General features: G+C 37.5%; 1 protein-coding gene across 1 annotated transcript in view; it reads left to right on the forward strand.

Annotated features, from left to right (window-relative positions):
- Window positions 1-22,004, forward strand: part of EPHA3 (EPH receptor A3) — a 365,189-nt gene that overhangs the window by 17,113 nt on the left and 326,072 nt on the right. The window contains exon 2 of the mRNA XM_070406036.1: window positions 5,279-5,343. Coding sequence (XP_070262137.1) covers window positions 5,279-5,343 — 65 coding nt within the window. The remainder of the gene's footprint in view (window positions 1-5,278; window positions 5,344-22,004) is intronic.

The following is a 22,004-nucleotide window of genomic DNA, read 5'->3' on the forward strand; positions in this document are numbered from 1 at the left end:
ACCAGCCATTCTGGTCATTCCATTGTTCTGGTCGCTTGGCTTTTATATATATAACTAGAGGCCCGGTGCACAAAAATTTGTGCACGGGGGGTGGGGGGCGGTCCCTCAGCCCAGCCTGTGCCCTCTTGCAGTCTGGGACCCCTCAGGAGATAACGACCTGCTGGCTTAGGCCTGCTCCTGGGTGGCAGAGGGCAGGCCCAATCCCTAGGTGCAGCCCCTGGTCGGGCTCAGAGCAGGGCTGATTAGGGAGTTGGGGCGCTGCCCCCTGTCATGCACAGAGTAGGGCGGATCAGGAGGTGGGGGTGCTGCCCCCTGTCACGCACAGAGCAGGGCCCATCAGGGGGTTGGGGAGCTCCCCCCTGTCACACACAGAGTAGGGTCGATAGGGGAGTTAGGGCACTGCCCCTGTCACACACAGAGCAGGGCAGATCAGGGGGTTGGGGCGCCGCCATTGTCACACTCAGGGCAGGGCCGATGGGGAGGTTATGGCTCTACCCCATCACACACAGAGCAGGGCCCATGGCGGGGGGTGCAGGGGGTTGGGGCGCCTCACCCTGTCACACACAGAGCAGGGCCCATCAGGGGGTTGGGGCGCCTTCCCCTGTCACGAACAGAGCAGGGCGGATAGGGAGGTTGTGGCCCCGCCCCCTGTCACACACAGAGCTGCAGGGCGATCAGGGGGTTTGGGCGCTGCCCCCTGTCACGCTGATCCTGGTGCTGGGAGGCATATTCCCCTTTTACTATATAGAATAGAGGCCTGGGGGCCGGCTGGTTTGCCCTGAAGGGTGTCCTGGATCAGGGTGGGGGTCCCCACTGGGGTGCCTGGCCAGCCTGGATGAGGGGATGATGGCTGTTTGCAGCTGGTCACACACCCTTCAGGGTGGGGGTCCCCACTGGGGTGCCTGGCCAGTCTGGGTGAGGGGCTGAGGGCTGCTTTCAGGCTGACTGAAGCTCCCAACCGCTCCTTTTTTTTTCTCTTTTTTTATTTTATTCTGGGCCAGCTTTAGCTCTGGCTCTAGCTCTGAGGCTTCGTATGTGGTTTGTTTGCCGTTCTATAATCGAAACAATGTATAACTTCAGCTCTGAGATCCCGGCTGGCTGAAAGCTGGTTTCAGCTTCTTATTTGCAACATAGTACATAGTTTCTTAGAGTTGCAACTCAGAGGCCGGCAAGTGAGGCGGGGAACTTTGGAGTCTGCAGTCCCTGGAGCAAGCAAGCCTCATGTTTGCTTCCAGCTGCCTGGCTGCCGGCCGCCATCTTGGCTGACAGTTAATTTGCATAAGGATATGCTGATTAGCCAATGGGAAAGGTAGCGGTCGTACGCTAATTACCATGTTTCTCTTTTATTAGTGTAGATAGTAGCCCAGTGCACGAAATTTGTGCACATTAAAAGGGAATTAATTGCCCTAACCGGTTTGTCTCAGTGGATAGAGTATCGGCCTATGGACTCAAGGGTTCCAGATTCGATTCTGGTCAAGGGCATGTACCTTGGTTGCGGGCACATTCCCAGTGGGGAGTGTGCCGGAGGCAGCTGATCAATGTTTCTCTCTCATCGATGTTTCTAACTCTCTATCCCTTTCCCTTCCTCTTTGTAAAAAAATCAATAAAATATGTTTTTTAAAAAGAGAATTAATTAGCAGAGATATTTTATATTGCTATTTGCCCTTTCTCTATAATAAAAGTGTGAGAGATGAAAGGAAATTAGTAAAATGTATATGAAAATAATATATAAATTTATTAATAAATAAACAGTAACAAAAGGATATAACAACAACAGAGGCATGATATAAAAACGACAAAAACATGATATGAAAACAACAAAAACATGATGTAAAAACAACAGTGATGCAAACAATGACGAATAAAGTGATTAAACTTATTCTAATATCTCCCTGTACACCACATTAAGAGTGAAAACACTTTCAGAGTGCTTGACTAATTTCCCTTGTGATGAAGTATTTAGAACTTTAACTTTAAAGTCACATGCTCTTCAAACTCGGGAGAAAGCAACATATAAACTGACCATGTGCGAAAACGGGTTCAGGTAGGAATATCCCTACTTTGTCTAGAGTTTGTCCTTGTGATTTATTAATAGTCATCACAAATGCTGGCATCATGGGAAACCATCATCGAATCAATTTAAATGGGAGGCCAGTGTCAGAGGAGGATATATTAATTCTTGGAATCAGAACAACCTCTCCCTCTGCAGATGCTGTTAATACTTCAGCTTCGATAAGGTTGGGTCGTAATCTTTTTTTTTTTTTAATATATTTTATTGATTTTTTCAGGGAGGAAGGGAGAAGGATAGAGAGTTAGGAACATCGATGAGAGAGAAACATCGATCAGCTGCCTCCTGCACACCCCCTACTGGGGATGTGCCTGCAACCAAGGTACATGCCCTTGACTGGAATCGAACCTGGGACTCTTCAGTCCATAGGCCGACTCTCTAGCTACTGAGCCAAACTGGTCAGGGCTAGGTCATAATATTTTGATAATAAATCTGGTACCATTACAAAGACCCCATTTACTATTGAAATTTCTCAATAGCATGATGATTGCACCCACTTTCAATTTTAATTTATGACACGGCATTGCCGAAGGAGTAATACTATTAAGAAATTTGATGGGAAAAATTTCCTTTTCAGCATCATCTGTGGAATCAATGGAATCATCACTCAAATATGTGTGAAAATCTCCATCGAGTATATCCAAATTTTCTTCATTTAATTTTTGAACATGCTCATTTTTGGGACAAAGAATTGCAAGTTTAGATATATTTTTAATATTATCTATAGCAGTGGTTCTCAACCTTGGCTGCACATTAGAATCACCTGGGAATCTTTTTAAAATCCTGATTCCTGGCCCTCATCCTCGAGAAATTATTTCTTTGTTATGGGGTGGGGCCACAACATTAGTAACAAAGAAACAGAATTTCTGGAGGATGAGTCCTAGAAATCAGGATTTTAAAAAGATTCCCATGTGATTCTAATGTGCAGCCAAGGTTGAGAACAACTGATCTATAGATGTAGTATTTCCAAAGGTAGCTTCAATAATAGATCCATTACAAATCATTTCACTTCCATGCTCCGCTCTGAGGGCGGGTTCCTGCCTGAAACCTCGCCCTCCAGGAAACAGCTGGGGGAGGGCGCAGGCATTTCCAAGATGACCCCTGCAGGACTGACTTCCAGTTGGTTGCAGTTCTGGCAGTGATGTTACCCCCAGGGCTTTTATATAAGTAGATACACAAGAAGACATTGAACCATTTAAAGCCTTAAAGACATTGCAAATATGACTTACTAATCCTCATAAAACTCAGAAATCCACTGATAGCTGATAGTACCAACAATAAACTAGGTCTATGTCAGAATATGTGTTGGTGACTCATGAAGGTGTATTCTCATATTTACAAAAAATGTTCTTACATTTATTAATCTGAAATATCTATAACATTGATTAATAGACAGTTTTAAAAAATATTTTGAGAGATAATTTTAATATAATCAAGTATATTATTAATTTTCAAACTGATATCCTGGGAAATAATTTCATTATGTAAATTACTCTGTGTGATCCATGCAGCAACTATATTCTTCTCTTACCTAAATATAATTACTTAACAGTGGGATTAATATATAGTGAGAAAAAACTTTAATCATTAAAGAATCCAAGTGTAATAGATTAGTTTTATGTGTTTTTCTTTCACTACCAAAACTTAGAGAATCTAACTTTCAGAATTTTATCTCTTTTTAATTTAATAATGAGCATTCCTTATACTCAACTAGTATATTATTTAACCAGCTAACAAATATCATCCTTTAAAAAGCAGCACTTGAAAATTTAGAATTTTGATATTTATCAAATATATTATTTATTTTTCTTAACATATTATAAGATAAATGTTTTCTTTGTAAAAACTAATTGGGGTGATTAAAGAAAAGGTGCTGCTTTTCACACATGCAGAAACACTATTTGTCAACACACGGACATGTGCATGCATGTACTAACATTGAATTTTGATTTGTGAATATATGGAACCCTTGAAAAGGACTCTCTCCTATTGTAGTTATTTATTCACCTGTTCTGGTTCATGTTAAAAATACATATATATTTTATGTAAACTTCCTTTACATCTTCCATCAGTCAACAGTGGGATTGCTTTCTAATTTAGAAGGAAGCTGTAAAACCATAGTTTCCATTATTTAAAAGTGAGACCTTTGTTATTAATTAAACCTGAACTATCTTTTTATATATTAATTTCTAGTCAATTACAGATTAATATTCTCCATATTGAAAACAAAGCATTTGTCTTTCTTTTTTAATAATATATCCAAAATGCAACCACATTCATATTACACTTTATTGTTCCTCAACATCAGACTTTTTAATAAGTAAGAAAGTTCTAAGTTAAAATCATTAAAGCTTTTGGGGAACAATATATTCTTTAAATAAGTAAAACTTTACACAGGCAATATTATAAAACATATTTTTGCTTTGGTTTCTCCTCATATTAGTTGCTAAGCATTTTGTTTGTTACACATAAGGAGACCATTTATATGGTATTAAATAATAGACATTACAACTCTGGTGGCTCAGTTGGTTGGAGTGTCATCCTGTACACAATTTATGGTTGCAGTTTCAATTCCCCGTCAGGGTACACACCAGGGTTATGGATTCCATCCACACCAAGGTTATGGAGGCAACACATTGATGTTTCTTTCTCTCTCTGTCAATAAAAACATATCTTTGGTTGAGGATTTAAAAAACACACAGTATAGAATGTTTGCGACTGACAGGGACAATATAAACATGCCATATTAAATATGCAAACAGAAATACTAATTTATGGTGGAAGCATATTTAAGAAATTAATTTATAGTAAAATCATATGTAAATTTATCACATTTTATGATCTTTGAAGTTATTTTGATTTCAGGTTAGCATTAATATTGTTTCCAACTTTGTGTTTAATTGTTTCCTCTTTAAATCTGTAATTATTCTATAAGAAATCATTATAAATGTATTGAATATTAACTTATCTTGTAAACAGAGTTACAAAAGCCACAGAAGTGTTCAATCCCTTAACTTTCCCTGTGGTTGCTTTTCTTTCGTAATTCTCTTATAATTTTTATACATTAAAGGTCTAAAGAAAATGAAGTCGTGTGTTTTGAATATATTATTATTTTCATATCGCCACCAGTAGCAGACAACATTAACTTGAAAAAGGCAAATATAAATTCATTCCTCTTAACAGCGTTTGTGTATTTGTGTTTTCTTTTAGTCAATCTGCTGGATTCCAAAACGATTCAAGGGGAGCTGGGCTGGATCTCTAGTCCATCACATGGGGTGAGTTCAGTAAACTATTGAGAAGGAACATGGTCCTGTCCATTACCCTGCATAGAGAGCAGACGGAACTATTGGCATGCTCTCTTAGGCAAACTCTTGGAATGCTGGTGACCCATTTATCAGTGTTTTTAACACATGGACAAAGAGAGACTAATATTAGTGCCCAGTGGAACTACTGAGAATTTTGAAAGCATTTCTTTTCCTTCTGAATTTATCAATTGCTTGAATGTATTGACCATTAATTATTATTAGTATCAGGCAGATGATCTAGGTGTGACCATCTAATGTTTTGTGATGCTATTGGAATAAGAGAATTGAGAAGGCAGTCTAAGTTTTAACCAATGTAGAAAATATATAGTCCAGCCAGTGTCTCTCAGTGGTTGAGCATCAATCTATGAATCTGGAGGTTACGGTTCTATTTCTGATCAGGGCACATGCCTGAGTTGTGGATTCGATCCCCAGTGGGGGCATGCAGGAGGCAGCAGATCAATGATTCAGTCTCATTATTGATATTTCTATCTCTCTCTCCCTCTCCTTTCCTCTCAGAAATAAACAAAAAAAATATTTGGAAAAAAAGAATGAGAATGTGTATGTACAGATAGTAGTCTCCAGAGCTGTAGCCATAAAATATACCTTAGTGACTGCTCCAAGTAGTATAAGGTGTATTAAACCTATACTGCCTTAATTTATTTATTTAAAATATTTGCAACTTGTCTAGTTCAATTTGAAGCTGGGTATATTTTATTATTTAGAAAAAACCTGATGCAGTTACATTTTAAACTTCTTAAATATCTTTAATACGTTACCTGCCAGACACAAATTACTAAGGTGTGTGACATTTTGGTGGCCTGAATATTTATAAAGAGCCTTTTGTGTGATAAAATTTTCTTTTTTATTTTTTCAGAAAAAAGGGGCATAGATTTGAAAAATTCTTGTGCCTAAAAAACTGTGTAATAAATGACCACGCATGCCCTTTTTATTTTCTTCCAATTATAGCACGTAGAAAACGCAAAATGTTACTTTGAAATATTTGATAGGAACACATTTATGCATTCCATATTCTTCTATGCTGGTTCTCTTTTCTAAGAGGTTACACTTCCACTTGGTATTGGTGTTCAGTCTTTAGACTTTGGTACCTAAACATACTAATTTTTATGGTACCATCAACTTTTTCATCAACGGATGTTTTGCATCAAGGATACTTCATCTATATGTCATCTTTGTATCTGCTTTTCTTCCTGGTACACCTTGACATTGACACAGTGCCAAAACCTATCACATAATCAGGCCATGGTTAGTTGCTTCAGAAGGGAAAGGATGAAGGAAGCCAGGATTTGGTTTTCCCATAGGTGTAAAAGGATTCTAATGATTAGGATAAAAGCACATCCTGGGTTGTCATAAAGAATGAACCAAAACTCAGCATTGAGCTGGAAAACTCATTTAAAAACGCATCATCCAAAAGTCAAAACTAAGTTTAATTTTAGAAATTTGAGTTTATTACTCTATCAGATAGCATATCATAGAAACCTGCTACTTAAGGGTCTACAAAAAGCCAAAACCACAGTGACATTTTACTAATAGATACTTATATGTGCATTTATTTTAAACAACAAAAAATTAACTTGTATGTCAAAGCTACAAGTGGTCTACCTTCTGTTTTTTGTGTATGTATGTGTGTTTTTTAAGATGGTATAAAGAAAATAAAACACGTTTCTATATATTGACAATTTGGGGAAATGTATTCATTTCACTTTGTTAATCTCATAGACTTTGTGATAAAACAAAGTTGGCACTTCTACTTCCAGAGACATGTTAGGAGATGCGGTGTCCTCGGACCTTGTCACACAATGTGTGGTGCAAGCATCAGCGTTCAACGTCAAGGCCTAGGTGGTTCTTAGAAATGAAATTCTCAGGTCTCACTCCAGGCTTTCTGAGTCCGAATCTGCACTTTAACATGGTCCCCAGGTGATTCCTAAGCACATTAAATGTAAGAAACACTCCTCAGAGTAATTTACCTCTTGACTTTTTCCATCTCTCATCCAATTTCCGACCTCCCTCTGCCTAGGAACAGCTTTCAGCTTCTCCTCTGGCTTACTGTTGCCTCACAGAGCAGAGCTCAGGCTCTTCATTGCCTTCCCGGTTGATCTTGCAGCTGTGTGTTCCCTCTTTCTGGTGCAATAAATAGCCGAAAACAGCTGGCCAAGCTCTGCAAGCTTATCATTAAAATTTGCAAGGAAAAGAAATGAACATTTCCCCAGCAGGTCATGATATTTATAATACCTCAAGACCCCAACATTACACACACACACACACACATACACACACACGAAAATCAAATAGTGTATTTTTTCTTTAAATTCTCTCTCTCTATTATGGTAACCACAATGTCCATGAGGAAATAAGTGCTGTGGATTTAGAAAATGTTAGATGGGTATTCATTTCTTCTTGAGACACTGATGACATTTTGAGTGAAACCCCGGCACAGCCAATTTAGCTTTGGTACTTAACATCTTTGCTTGTACAATGTTGTGCTTTTAGATTCAGTTACTTATTTTAATGTTAAATTGGCATTTTCAATATGACAAAGATTGATGAGTTTTGAGTTTTCTTGTTTATAAATAAGATAGAACAATTTGATGTCTTTGCTGCAAAATTTTCCATGAAAAAGAAGACATGTAATAGCTGGAAACAACTTTGAAGTTTGTATTGTTTTAATTAATGAACCCTAATAAATACAGTACATCTATTTTTAAGTTAATAAAATAGGAATGTAAACTCTAGAAGACAAATTACAATAACGATGTCACACCATATTAAATCACTGAAAATCTGCTCTCTTTTTTCTTATTCATCTTTTTTTTATGTTTCTGGAATATTTTATTTATTTTATTTTTTTTTAATTAAATCTTTATTGTTCAGATTATTACAGTTGTTCCTCTTTCCTCTCCCTGCCCCATAGCTCCCCACTACCCGGTTCCCACCCCGCCTCCTCTGCCCTTACCCTCCCCCCTCACTGCCCTCATCCATAGGTGTATGATTTTTGTTCAGTCTCTTCCCGCACCCCCACATCCCTTCCCCCCCAGAGAATAGTCAGTCCACTCTCTTTCTATGCCCCTGATTCTATTATATTCACCAGTTTATTCTGTTCATCAGATTATTTATTCACTTGATTTTTAGATTCACTTGTTGATAGATGTGTATTTGTTGTTCATAATTTGTATCTTTACCTTTTTCTTCTTCTTCCTTTTCTTAAAGGATACCTTTCAGCATTTCATATAATACTGGCTTGGTGGTGATGAACTTCTTTAGCTTTTTATTATCTGTGAAGCTCTTTATCTGACCTTCAATTCTGAATGATAGCTTTGCTGGATAAAGTAATCTGGGTTGTAGGTTCTTGGTATTCATCACTTTGAATATTTATTGCCACTCCCTTCTGGCCTGCATAGTTTCTGTTGAGAAATCAGCTGACAGTCATATGGGTACTCTCTTATAGGTAACTGACTTTTTTTCTCTTGCTGCTTTTAAGATTCTCTCGTTGTCTTTTGTTCTTGGTATTTTAATTAGGATGTGTCTTGGTGTGGTCCTCTTAGGATTCCTTTTATTTGGGGTTCTCTGCACTTCCTGGACTTGTAAGTCTATTTCTTTCACCAGGTAGGGGAAGTTTTCTGTCATTATTTCTTCAAATAGGTTTTCAATATCTTGCTCTCTCTCTTCTTCTGGCACCCCCATAATTTGGATGTTGGTACTCTTGAAGTTGTCCCAGAGGCTCCTTACACTATCTTGATATTTTTGGATTCTTTTTTCTTTTTGTTTTTTCCGGTTGGGTGTTTTTTGCTTCTTCATATGTCAAATCTTTGACTTGAATCTTGCGATCCTCTAGTCTGCTGTTGGAACGCTGTATAATATTCTTTATTTCAGTGTATGCTTAATTTCTAGTTGGTCCTTTTTCATAACCTTGAGGGTCTCACTAGATTTCTTGAGGGTCTCACTAAATTTATAGGCGATTTTTAGAAAATTCTTGAAAAACCTTATAAGTTTGGTTTTGAACTCTATATCCAGTAGTTTGCTTTCCTCCATTTCTGTCATTTGTGACCTGTTTCTTTGTCTCCGCATTTTGGCTGCTTCCCTGTGTTGATAGAGTGGCTTTCTGCACTAGGTGTCCTATAGGGCCCAGTGGCTCAGCGTCCCCAATTACCTGAGGTGGACACTCTTGGTGCACCCCCTTGTGGGCTTTGTGCACAGTCTTGTTGTAGTTAAGCCTTGATTGTTGTAGGTATCACGGGAGGAATTAACCTCCAAGCCAATTGGCTGTGAGAATCAGCTGTGTCTGCAGTGGGAGAACTTCTGTGCTGGAGACACCCTTATGAGGCAAGACTTGCTTCAGTGGGGCTTTGGTGCTCACTGAGTCTGCCCCCTGAGTGTGTCCCTTATGGATCTGAGGAGTTGTAATCTGGATGGTCCCACTCTGACCAATGGATACACTGGCTCTTGTATCTCTAAGGAGGTGCTAATTTAGCCTCTGCCTGAGGTTACCCAGGAGGAGCTATAGAGAGATCTGCAGAATCCTCTTCTTTGTTTGGGGTTTGGAGGTGCCCAGATGAGGCCCAGCTGTGAAGCAATGCAAGCTGCTGTGGGGCCTTGGGCCTTCTTTTGGAAGTTCTGGGTCTCTCTGACCCAGCTGCAGTTTGTTAGGTAATTTTCAGATTGCAAAGGGCCAGGCCTTTCATATGCAAAAGCCTCTGTGCATAGCTTGGGTGGGGCAGGGTGTCAGGGAATCAACAGGGCGGAACAAACAGCTATGGCTTATCCTCAGCCCTGCCCTAAGAGGCCCCAAGTCTCAGTGTCCCACGGTAATCTCTGCAAGCATCTCTGAGAGAAAGCCACCTTTGAGTTCCGACTGATGCCAGACAGTCCAGTTTCTCCCTGTATGAGTCTGGGCCCCCAGAGACTTGCCTGGAAGTGGAGTTTAGAGCAGTCAGGAGCTTGAGATCCCCTCCTGATTGAAAAAGACAACCGAGTCCTCAGTTGCCAGCCCTTTCCACGTGCGCCTCCGTACCTCTGCACTTTACTTCAGAACCTCCTCTGAGCCTCAGTGTGCTTTTCTCTTTCCTTCTAGTTGTAGAATTTCCACTCATCCAGCCTTCCTGTGGTTCTGAATGATGTCTGTTTTGTCTTTTAGTTGTATTTTTGAAGTGGTTTTGTGAGGCAGCCATTTCTGGTGTATGCCGCCATCTTGGTTTCGTCTCTTTCTTGGTCATCTTAAAACTGAAAGTTTGTTCCCTTCTACTAACTGCTCCCTATTTCCTCCCACCCCCTAAGCCCTGGCACTCACTTTTCTACTCTCTGTTTTTATAGGTGTGACTTTTTTTTAGATTCCAGTAAAAGTGATGCCATACAGTATTTGTCTTTCTGTATCTGGCTTATTTTTCCTTAGAATAATGCCCTCAAAGTCCATCTATATGATCACAAATAACAGGGAAAATCCCGTGTTTGTTTTGTTTTTTTGTTGTTTTTAATTTAAGGTAATGACTCTGAATATGATGAGGAGGTAAGGAAAGAGTTGGTTTTGATTTTCACCTGTTGGGAGATCTGCAGTGTCTATAGATATTGCTGGTTGTAACAAATGCAGAGGTGGGGCACTACTGGTTTCTGGTAGGCAAGGCCAGGAGTGCTGTAAACATCTTACACTGAACAGGGCAGTCTCCCACAACAAAGAATGAGCTTCTGTAAAATGACAATGCCCAGGTTAAGAAGCCCTTAGGGGATCAATATCGGTGCTCCCTTAGAAGCTATAGTCACTATAAAGGTCCAAGAGACTACCAGCAACTTCAAGTTGCAACCATAACCCCATCAGAAGCTCTAAATTCCAAATCTGTTGGAATAAATATTTTAAAAAATGATTCATTCTAAACATAGATCTTTCATGGAATGATAATATCACCTGAGTTTTATACAAATAATTAATGTACTGGGGTTGGAAATGGCCAATAATGGCTCATTCCTTCATATCCACCCACCCCCCTGGAATTTTTATTCTGTTATTTCACCAGAGACATATCAATGCATAAAATTTTACAATTAACCTACATAATTTTCTTGGGAAGAGTATTTATATCTCTATTTTTATGTGGTGCTTTGAAATAGGAGGAAACATGGTAGGATGATATAATATTATTAGTCCTGGAACAAATTTTGAAATAAGTATCTGGGAGGAAATTTAATGAAACTTTGGTTTTCTTGAAATGAATGTCATAAAAATAATACTCAAATTTGTAAACTGAAATTATCAGGCAGTCATAAGTAGCAATTTATTTTTCAATAATAGTGTTTTATTTGACATGAACCTTTTCTACCACTAAGTTTGTTCAGTTTAGTAAAGCAGACACAGCAATTACCTTCTTTGGCCTTAAACTACAAATTATAATATTTAAATTCTGGACTAATTTTATTTAGTAATTTCAGTAAATAATTTAATAGTATATATATTCTTAGAGGTCGAATAACACATATAAAAGCCCTTATATATTGTTGAAGTACAACCCAGAAAAATCTTTTGTTTACACATGACTACTAGGTACTTAAATAGATAGGTAGGTAGATAGATAGATTAATTGATAATGTCAATCTATAAAATAAACTTTCCTAGTCTACGTATCATTACAGAGGAGGGAGCAGAGGGAAGTATAGGTACATAGTGTTATCTTCAGATAGTATTAACATGCTGATTGAATAGAACAGAGGAATCATGAGCCTTATCTCAAAGAAACTCTCTTGAGGCCCAGCCAGCCTGGCTCAGTGGTTGAGCATCAACCCATGAACCAGGAGGTCACTGTTCGATTTCCAATTCGGGCACATGCCTGGGTTGCAGGCTCCATACCAGTGTGGGGCATGCAAAAGGCAGCCTATCAATGATACCCTCTCATCATTGATGTTCTATCTCTCCTTCTCCCCTCGTCTCTGAAATCAATAAAACATATATTTAAAAAAAGAAACAATCATGAGGAGAAGAAAAAGAGGAGTTGGTTAGGGGAGTGTAGAAAAAGCAAAGTCTGAAAAGAATTATTCATGTATATTTGCAGTTCTTAGAAATAATTCTCAAAATTAGCAATTGTGGAATTATTTTCTACCTTCTTCCTTTTTTTATATCCTTTAGAATTTTTTCTCTAAAAGTTTTCCTTAGATATTTTTTTGCAAAAAGAGACCCTTTCGGTTGCCCACCCAATATTTGTTCTCTGACTTTTCCTTGTGGATTTAGCAGCAATGTTATCCTGGTTTTCACCCGCTCATGTTCTCCTGCCACTCTGTCAGTTGAGTGTCGATTCATCTGAGAGCTAGTCATGATAAGCATAGTCATTTTACCAGACATTAGTTTAGGCAAGAGTAAGTAAAAGAGTAAGTAAAGTCACTGAGACTGGAGCAGAATTCCAGTGACTCTAGAGAAAGTTTCCTCCTGATAAAAAGAGATGGGGAAAGGCTGAGTTCTTCATGGCTCTGGGCTTGCCCTATGAAGGCCCAGTATCTGAGGCAACTGCACTCTCTTTATGACCTGACAGGTGGAGTCTATGAGCATTAGAGAAACCAACTTGGGACTCTGGCATCTTAGAGCCACTAAATCAAGTTAAAACAACAGCAGCAACAATTTTCCTTCTTTTAGCCACTCTTTTTAGTATCTCTCAGACTTTCAAATTGAAGGCATCCTGATAGAATCCTATATAATAAAAGGCTAATATGCAAATCGACCAAATGGTGGAACAACCAGTCGCTATGATGCACAGTGGTCACCAGGGGGCAGACGCTCAATGCAGGATCTGCTCCCTGGTGGTCAGTGAGCTCCCACAGGAGGAGTGCCGCTCAGCCAGAAGCCCTGAGCTGGGCTCGTGGTTGACAAGTGCGGCAGAAATGGTGGGAGCCTCTCCCGCCTCCGTAGCAGAGCTAAGGATGTCTGACTGCTGGCTTAGGCTTACTCCCCCATGGACATCCCCCAAGGGCTCCCGGACTGCGAGAGGGCACAGGCCAGGATGAGGGACTCCAGCCATATGCATATTAGGGGCGACCAGGCATGCAGGCAGAGGCAGTAAGGGCGATCAGTCAGGCAGGCAGGTGAGTGGTTAGGAGCCAGTGGTTTTGGATTGCAAGAAAGATGTCCGACTGCCGGTTTAGGCCCCATCCTGGAGAGATGGGGCCTAAACCGGCAGTCGGACATCCCTGAGGGGTCCTGGATTGGAGAGGGTGCAGGCCGGGCTAAGGGACACCCCTGTGCACAAATTTTGTGCATCAGGCCTCTAGTACAATCTATAATATTAAAAGTGTAATATGCTAATTAGACCGGACATCCTTCCAGACCACCTTCCAGACAAAGCCGGGGCTGCAAGGGAAGCCCAGGTCCCAGGTGCCAGAGGAAAGCCTGTGCTGGCAGCTGGGGGAAGGAAGGCCTAATCTTGCATGAATTTTGTGCATCAAGCCTCTAGTATCTTATAAGCAGGTCAAATATCTTAGTTTCTAAATAGAGACTATAGCAATGCATAATTGTATTCTACAAATATATTTGTATTTTCCCAGGATATCTTTTTTGTGCTTTAACATAGATGATGCCAAAGGTAATAATTAGAGTAGTGAAATAGAATTAGCACATTGTTTAAAATCAGGACATCTGAATGTGAATTCTGGCTCCACCATTTATTGCTGTCTGATCTGATGCAGGCCATTTAACCTCTGTTAACATTTATCCTCACTTTTTAAAAAGGCATGACAGTAATTCTAATGTCACAGCACTTGAGAATAAATGAGATTTGTTTGTATATGTCTATATTTCTACCCACAAATACATATGCACAGCATATGTAGCTGATAATGCATGTGAAAGAACTATGCAAATGTAATTTCTTATTCTTAGACAAATATTTTGAGGTTTTTCCATTCTAATCCAATATATTTGGCAAAATTCACTGTATATCTTCTTAAATCTCAGTATACACTTGATGCATTGAATTTGGATTGAAAAAAACAAAAACTGATAGTATTACCTGAGGTGCGTGCAAACACCTCTTCTCTGTTAAGTTACCAGACATTTCCTTTAATATCACATGGTTGTTCCACTGAATCTGTGCAGACCAAAGTGTACATTTTAATTGAGTCAAATTATGTTTTTTGGGTAGTTAATTCATGCATTTAAAATTTTAGTAATGAGAATTTCCTCAAGGTATTAATATTTCTCCTTCGTTGAGACTTGACTCTTTCCTATGTATGCTCCTGCCACTCCCGAACTAGCACATAACACCTGTAAAGGATTCTAGCTTGTTCTTTGTTGAGTCTCCACAGCTTAATACAATTATTTCATTGATATTTATCTCAGTCAGGAAACTGAAAGCTCTTCAAGGCCAATTTCTTTTTCATTCTTCTCATTTTGAGTTCCTGGATTAGTTGCTCATACATTATAATTAACTGAATAAATGAATAATAAAAGCTTTTCAAAACAAGAATTGATAATTAGGTAACACTGATTTTGTATTAGTTGAGAAAAATTTTATCATTTCCAATTTGTTGTTTAAAATGGTGTAATTAAATAATTTCACAATCTTTTCTAATGCATAAAATTAAGTGACATTTTAATATATACTATATGTGTATCATACATATGTATATGAGTATACATTTTATACATATATAAAATATATGGCTATATTAAGTATAGTATTATTTTTTTTATACTAGAAGAGAGCTATTTAGTTCAATGTATTTAGAAAATACTGCCAACCTGTGAATTGGAAGTAAGATGTAAAGAAAACAAGCTAGAGATAGCTCTACATTGAAAATTATATTGATTGCTGCCTAATAGTAAAAAGCCAGAATCCTGTAAATTAATGCCATTTAAAAATAGAAACCTTTAGAATTGAATGAATCATAGAGATTAATGTAAATAACAAAAATACTACCTAGAACAAATCATTACTTTACTATTCTCCAGTATAGTGTAATTTATGTTCACTATTGGAATTGTTGCAACTTGTGAAGTGTGGACCATAAAAGTCTTATCTACTGGATTTCTAGCTTTCACTTTGTAAATGGTGTCTGAAATGCAGGAAGACTATTTTGATAACTGGGTGTCAGCAATAACCACCTGGGATTCAGCCTTTATGAATCACAGTCCAAATTCTGCTTCATATGCTGAGTAGTCAGTACAGGAAAATCAAACTTTTGACATGAGATATGTGATTCTTGTCATTTGAATTTTTTCCTGCCTGGAATGAACAGTGCTACATATTTATACATGTCACTTTCACCCATCGTGCTGACCTTTCAAGGAAGGATGTCTGACCAAATTAGAAAAACATGGCAAAGTTTTGCAGTTTTCTTTAACCTTTCTTTGAAAGAAAATGCACCATAAAAGAATGAGATATGTTCATGAGTGAAAGAAATCACATTTAATTTAGAAAAATTAAAAACTTATATTGTATTTGTTTTAGCAGAATTTTTCATCAGTGCTGTAAAACAAATAGAAACCAGTTTTCATGGCTGTTGTATATTTCTATGTGAATCCTCAGCACTGCTTCAAACAGTGTTTATTTATATTTTGGGGGTTGGATTAGAATTTTTAAAATATGACATGTAATGTACTTTGCTTCTTTTACTTTGATGTACAGCTTGTGGGATTTAGAGCAGAGAAGACGAAACATGTTTGGATGGGTTTTGTTTAGTTCGGCTTTACTCATAAATTTGTGCTACATGATCTTCACTTAGCATGCAGTAACTATAAAGTTAAATAAATTCTAAGATATATTTAAATAATTTTATTTCTATTTGAATGTTTAACTAGTACATAAATTCACTGTGATCATTTATGATTTGTTTTTTGAAGTAACTTTAAAAATTTTGAATCAAAGACAAACTTGTGCTTCCAGTGGTTTCTCATATTGATAGAATTTTAAAAACAAAACTTTTGAAAGCAAAATTTGTTACTTTGTGTAACTTCAAATAAGTGTACTTTTTGTTAAAAAAGGAATGGAAACCAAAGAGTAAAATAAACCAAAATATAAATATGAAGCTTTAAAAAGAGTATGGCTTTCATACTCCTATGCAAAAATAGTACATACTTGTTTCCATATTGCTAAGAAATGACCACTTTCTTTAACATTTCAAAGAATGTATTTAGAATAAACACTGTTTTCAAGCTTCCAAGTTTTCATTTGAATATAAAATATAATTGAAACATAATTACTCCAATGGAAAGGAGTTTCAATTCTAACATTCCATTAAGTGCAATTTTGATGGGAATTTGTCAAAATAATTTTTTGCTCCAAAGGTTTGCTCATTTATTTTCTCCTTTTAAAAATTTCATAAATTGGTGGTTTTCACCCTTAGTTTTATTATTCTCTGGTGGTTAATTTATTTTGAAAATCTTTAACAAAGGAAATTAAAAATTGCCTGTAAAAATATGGAGTGAAACACTTTTTAAATAAGTCCCATGCTCCAAATGATAGCCAATGGACCTGAAAACATTTAAAGGTTATATTTACAATAAAAACCACACGGGGTATTTATTGGACCTTAATAGTCTGTTGATTATCATCAGTTTGTCAGTTTTGTTTTGTTTTGTATTTTTTTCTGAGAATGATACTTACTTTATTCAGGAAGTATATGAATAAAAACTTTATCAATGTAGTATTTGAAGTCTTGGGAGTTAACAAAATAATTTATCCGTGTTCCATGAGACATAAGAAAAAAAAAACATCAAGGGGGAAAGTATACTTAATTTTCTGAATAGTCTAAGTTTAAAAGTTATTCTTATTCATTCTGTTTTTTATTGAATTTATGAGGTGGCATTAATTAATAAAGTTATAAGTTTCAGGTATACAATTCTATAATACATCATCTGTATATTGTATTGTGTTCACTATCCAAAGACAAGTTTTTTCCATCATCTTTTATTCCCCCTTTAGCCTCTTCTATCTCCACACCCTCCTTCCCTCTGGCAATCACTATATATAAATATCCATATATCAGAGTGAATGCACATATATATCAAGTATTACTTTTTAATTTGTAAACAGTAGTTGCTAAAAATGAAAAAAAAAACAACTTAGTTTCCAACCAAGACCTCTCCCAGAAACCTGCTTCTCCACAGACCCTCCATGTGATTCTGATGCTGCTCAAGTGTGGGAATTGCTGCGCTAGAAAATCATTATGTACTGAAATGAGGCAGACATTCCTTACCAAGGTATTTAGATGTTGCTTGATACAGTGCTGTAGTTTATTCCAATATCATAATTAATACTGAAACGTGCATGATTCATGATTATTATAGGTCTGTTTTCAAATTTAGCATTTTATAATAAACACACAGCAAGAGCAATCAGGTATTTTACCAAAAGACTCAAGGGATCTATTCTTAGCAATTTGTAACTAGAATTTGCTTTACAATCATCATGTTTCTCTCCTGTAACCTTGGAATTCAATCTGAACTGAATGTAGTATCCTCAGTATTTGTCAATACTGAAGACATTTCTACGCCTGCATCCATTACTTTTGATAAAAAGATGACATTCAAATAAAAAGACTAGAGAAGCTGTGAATTAAATTATAGGGATATTGGAATAAGGAATATAAACATTCCCCACCAAGGAGTTACTAGAATATAAGGTTGTCTGAGAAATGACTATAAAGTGTTCCTAGAAAGTTACTAGGATCAGCTTGTGATGGATTTTATGTGCCTCACTAAAGGTTTTGGACATCTTAGCCAAAGGCAATATCTTCAGATGATTCTGGAGGATGTTGTAATTGAAGGCAATATCTTAAGATGATTTTGGAGGATGTTGTAATTGAAAACAGAGAGGAGTCAGAAAAATCCTTTGGAAATCACTGAGAAAGTTCCCATGATAGATTATAATAACCTAGGATCTACCTTCTATTCCTTTGCTTATATGTCTTAGTGATTTGGCATAGGTTGAATTTTTACTGTTTTTCTAACACTCCAAGAAGAGAATATTCTAAAAAGTAAATTTTGGAAAAAATTAACAGCATTGTAAAGGCATAAATTAAAGAGAAGCCAAATTTGGCCAATTACATTGTGAGAACTTTGGGGATGAGGGTAAAGTAGAAATGCAAATTAATAAACTGAGGGGAAAAAAAAAGAAGGGCAGAAGATGATCTAACAGTAAAGTGGTCAAGTTGCCTTCTGTATGAAAATGCCAGCCAATGTTCTTCTGGGCCTGAGATTGAGAATAAGCTAAATTTTAGGAAAAATGTAAATGACAACCTAGCTTTATGATATTAAATGACAATTACCATGAATCCAGCAACCAGTAGATTTAACCAGTGCAGGAAGAAAGGGGATGTGATGTGATGGTTTCAAAGAAATTTAACTCCCAGTCTGCACATGGATACTTATTCCATGCCATGGGTATTAAGAAAGCTGGTAGTCATTAACTTTATGGATTTGTTTAAAAGTCTTCAATGGAATTTAAAGCTTGTGGATGACATGAATCAATTTTGTAAACTATCCTAGAACTATTTGTCACCTGTACCCTTAACATTGGATGGATGTGCTGGGTTGTAATTTTTTAAAGTAAAATCCTATACAATAAAGAGATAATATGCAAATTGACCATCACACCCTCGCATAAGATGGCCACCCCCGTGTGGTCACAAGATGGCCTCCACAAGATGGCCGGCAGGGGAGGGCAGTTGTGGGCAATCAGGCCACCAGGGAAGGGCAGTTTGGGGGGACCAGGCCAGCAGGGGAGAGCAGTTGAGGGCGACCAGGCCTGCAGGGGAGGGCTGTTGGGGGTGACTAGGCCTGCAGGGGAGGGCAGTTGAGGATGACCAGGCCTGCAGGGGAGGGAAGTTTGGGGCAAATAGGTCTATAGGGGTCAGCAGTTAAGGGTGACTAGGCCTGCAGGCGAGGGCCGTTGGGGGGACCAGGCCTGCAGGAAAGAGCAGTTGGGGGCTACTGGGCCAGCAGGGGAGGGTAGTTGGGAGCAATTGGACTGGCAGGGGAGTGGTTAATGGTAATCAGGCTGGCAGGCAGAAGTGGTTGAGGCAGTCAGGCAGGAAAGCGAGCGGTTGGGTGCCAGCAGTCCCGGATTGTGAGAGGGATGCTGACTGCCCTGTGGAATCAGGCCTAAACCACCGTTGGACATCCCCCAAGGGGTCCCAGATTGGAGAGGGTGCCAGCTGGGCTGAGGAACACCCCCCCACCCCAGTGCACAAATTTCGTGCACCGGGACTCTAGTAATGATATAATTTTGACTTAAATTTGTGGTTTCTAATGAGCATTGAAAAGACTGTAAATTAAAATGTAGTCATAAACCAAAAAATAACTAGAATTTTATGAAAATTTTTTTGATAGAGCTGTTTTATTTTTCATTAAGAGCAGCACAATTTTATCTTATCTGCAGCAGTAGAATATATGTGAGTGAGTAATCAATTTTAGAGTCAGCAGAGACTTTAGAAACCATCTACAGCAATTCCTTAATTATGTAGAAAAGCAGCTGAAGCTGGCATGGGGGTGGAGTGTTAGTGACTTGCCCAAGGTTATATCATTGCTTTCCGGGCCTGGGTTCAGTGGTCTTTTCATTAATCCTTGGTCTTGGTCTGTGGATAGTACCAAAGAAGGACTCATGATTATGTGATTTAATTTTTAACAGACTTACTTTATAGGACTTCAGGAATATTATGTCTGAGTGTCAAGCCTTACAGCACTCTAAATAATAACCAAGTCTTGGTGTACATCAGTCAACATAGAGCTACTTTTTTTAGGTGTTGAAAAATGCTGATCTTTTATAAGCCCGAGAGGAAAATCTGGTTATATAGGATCATTATCTGCTCTCCACTTTCATATGTGTATCCCCTCATCACAGCTTGATTTATGATCCAGGGACTGAGCTGTCACTTGATGACTAAAGATTCTTAACTTATTTTCTTACAACTAGACATTGATTTTATCTTAGATTTAAATATAAATCTGAACTTACTTGCATTGAAATACTATTTTTAAATATTAGCTTATAACCAAAACAAATCTCATCTACTTTCAATTTTTCAAGAACCAATGAATGTTTTGAGGCCTTTTAAAAATTAGTACCTCATTTTAATGTAACTAGTCCTAAAACAGCACTGTTATATTTTAGCCAATAAATCCTCTTTAAGATTTAAAATGTTTCCAAATTGTTTACTCTATTTTCTAAACTGCTAAGAAAATCAGACACTTTTTTTCTTTTTATTTGATACTTTTTACAGAAATATGTAGTGCTATTATGTGGCTTTAAAAATAATTTGATAATTACAAATTAGGATAACAAGTTAGTTCTTCAACAATTTTGAAAACCTAAAAATCAATAAGAAGTTTTATTACAAAAATATTTGTGGTAAAATTTGCCTTACTGATCATCCCTTTTAAAATAGATATGTTTTATTTTTTGAAATAAGTGATCTAATTCAAAGTAAATTTCAGGAGTGGTAAACATTTTTGGGAGGACTTAGGGAGAGGACTTTTTTTTAAAGAAAGAAAAGTATATTAGAGCAGTATTAGTTTCTATAATCTATTGAGTTCTAAATAGTTTATGCAGCATAAAGGGGGTTTGTAAAAATCTTTAATACATTGGAATTCATTTATCCTGTTGATTAATAACTGCTTGAATTTCTATTATGTTTTGGTCACTATCGCAGGCAGCAGAGAAGTAAACAATACCAATAGCTAATATTTCTACAATGTGCTATGTTCTATTCATAGTGCTTTCTACAGATCAACTCATTTAATTCTCATGGCAATCCTGTGAGGTATTATTCTAGTTTTACAGAATAAAGAAAGGCCTAAAGAATTTAAATAACTCAAACAAGATCATATTCTAAGTAAGTGGCAGAGGTGGGAATGGACACCAGGCATTCTGACTCTGTGTATTATATACACGACCACTGCTCTACACTGCTTACCATTTGGTGAAAGAGACCCATCCATGGAGCATCAACCACTATGCAATGACAATCATCAATTAAGATAGACAGTAGGTACAATAATATCACATAAAGTAAGTCATCAAATTTAATATCAAGAGGTTACAAAGCATTAGAAATAAATAGGAATGCACCCAATATATGGGCCTGGGACAACACTCATAAAGCACAGACTATAAAAAGACAGCATTGTATGTTGAGGTCATCTGAAGGCAGGTGGAGAAGAAGTAGGTGATGGAATTTTTGAAGTTAAAAAAGAGAGTTAGAATTATAGAGTGGATTATGAATAGCTTCATACACCATGCCAAGATGTTGGGATTCTCTTAGTGGAAAATTATATAGCAGTATAAGAATTAGAGAGTTTACTCTGTGACTTACACAGGGGGTGCAAAGACAGTTCGTATATTAAGGTCATCAAGAAAGAGATCTGGCAGGGCAGAGATGGGAAGTGATAGATTCTGGGTTAATTACAGTGTCCTAAAAGAAATGGCGTCAATTGGATAGAGGCAGAACAGAGATGGAGAATTAGAGATTCATTTCTATGATATTATTTGTGATTGATGATGATTGATGTGTATCTTAGATTTTCCTACACCAAAGTTTCTCAAATTTTAGAGTACATCAGAATCAACTGTAGCATGCCACCTCTATAGTTACCTCTACAATTACGGTGTGCTTGCTAACAGTGCTGGTCCAAGGATCACACTTTGAGA

The sequence above is a fragment of the Myotis yumanensis genome, unplaced genomic scaffold (genome assembly GCF_028538775.1).
Source record: "Myotis yumanensis isolate MYYU_CA2020_CCGP unplaced genomic scaffold, mMyoYum1.0.hap1 SCAF_2, whole genome shotgun sequence".
Taxonomy (NCBI): domain Eukaryota; kingdom Metazoa; phylum Chordata; class Mammalia; order Chiroptera; family Vespertilionidae; genus Myotis; species Myotis yumanensis.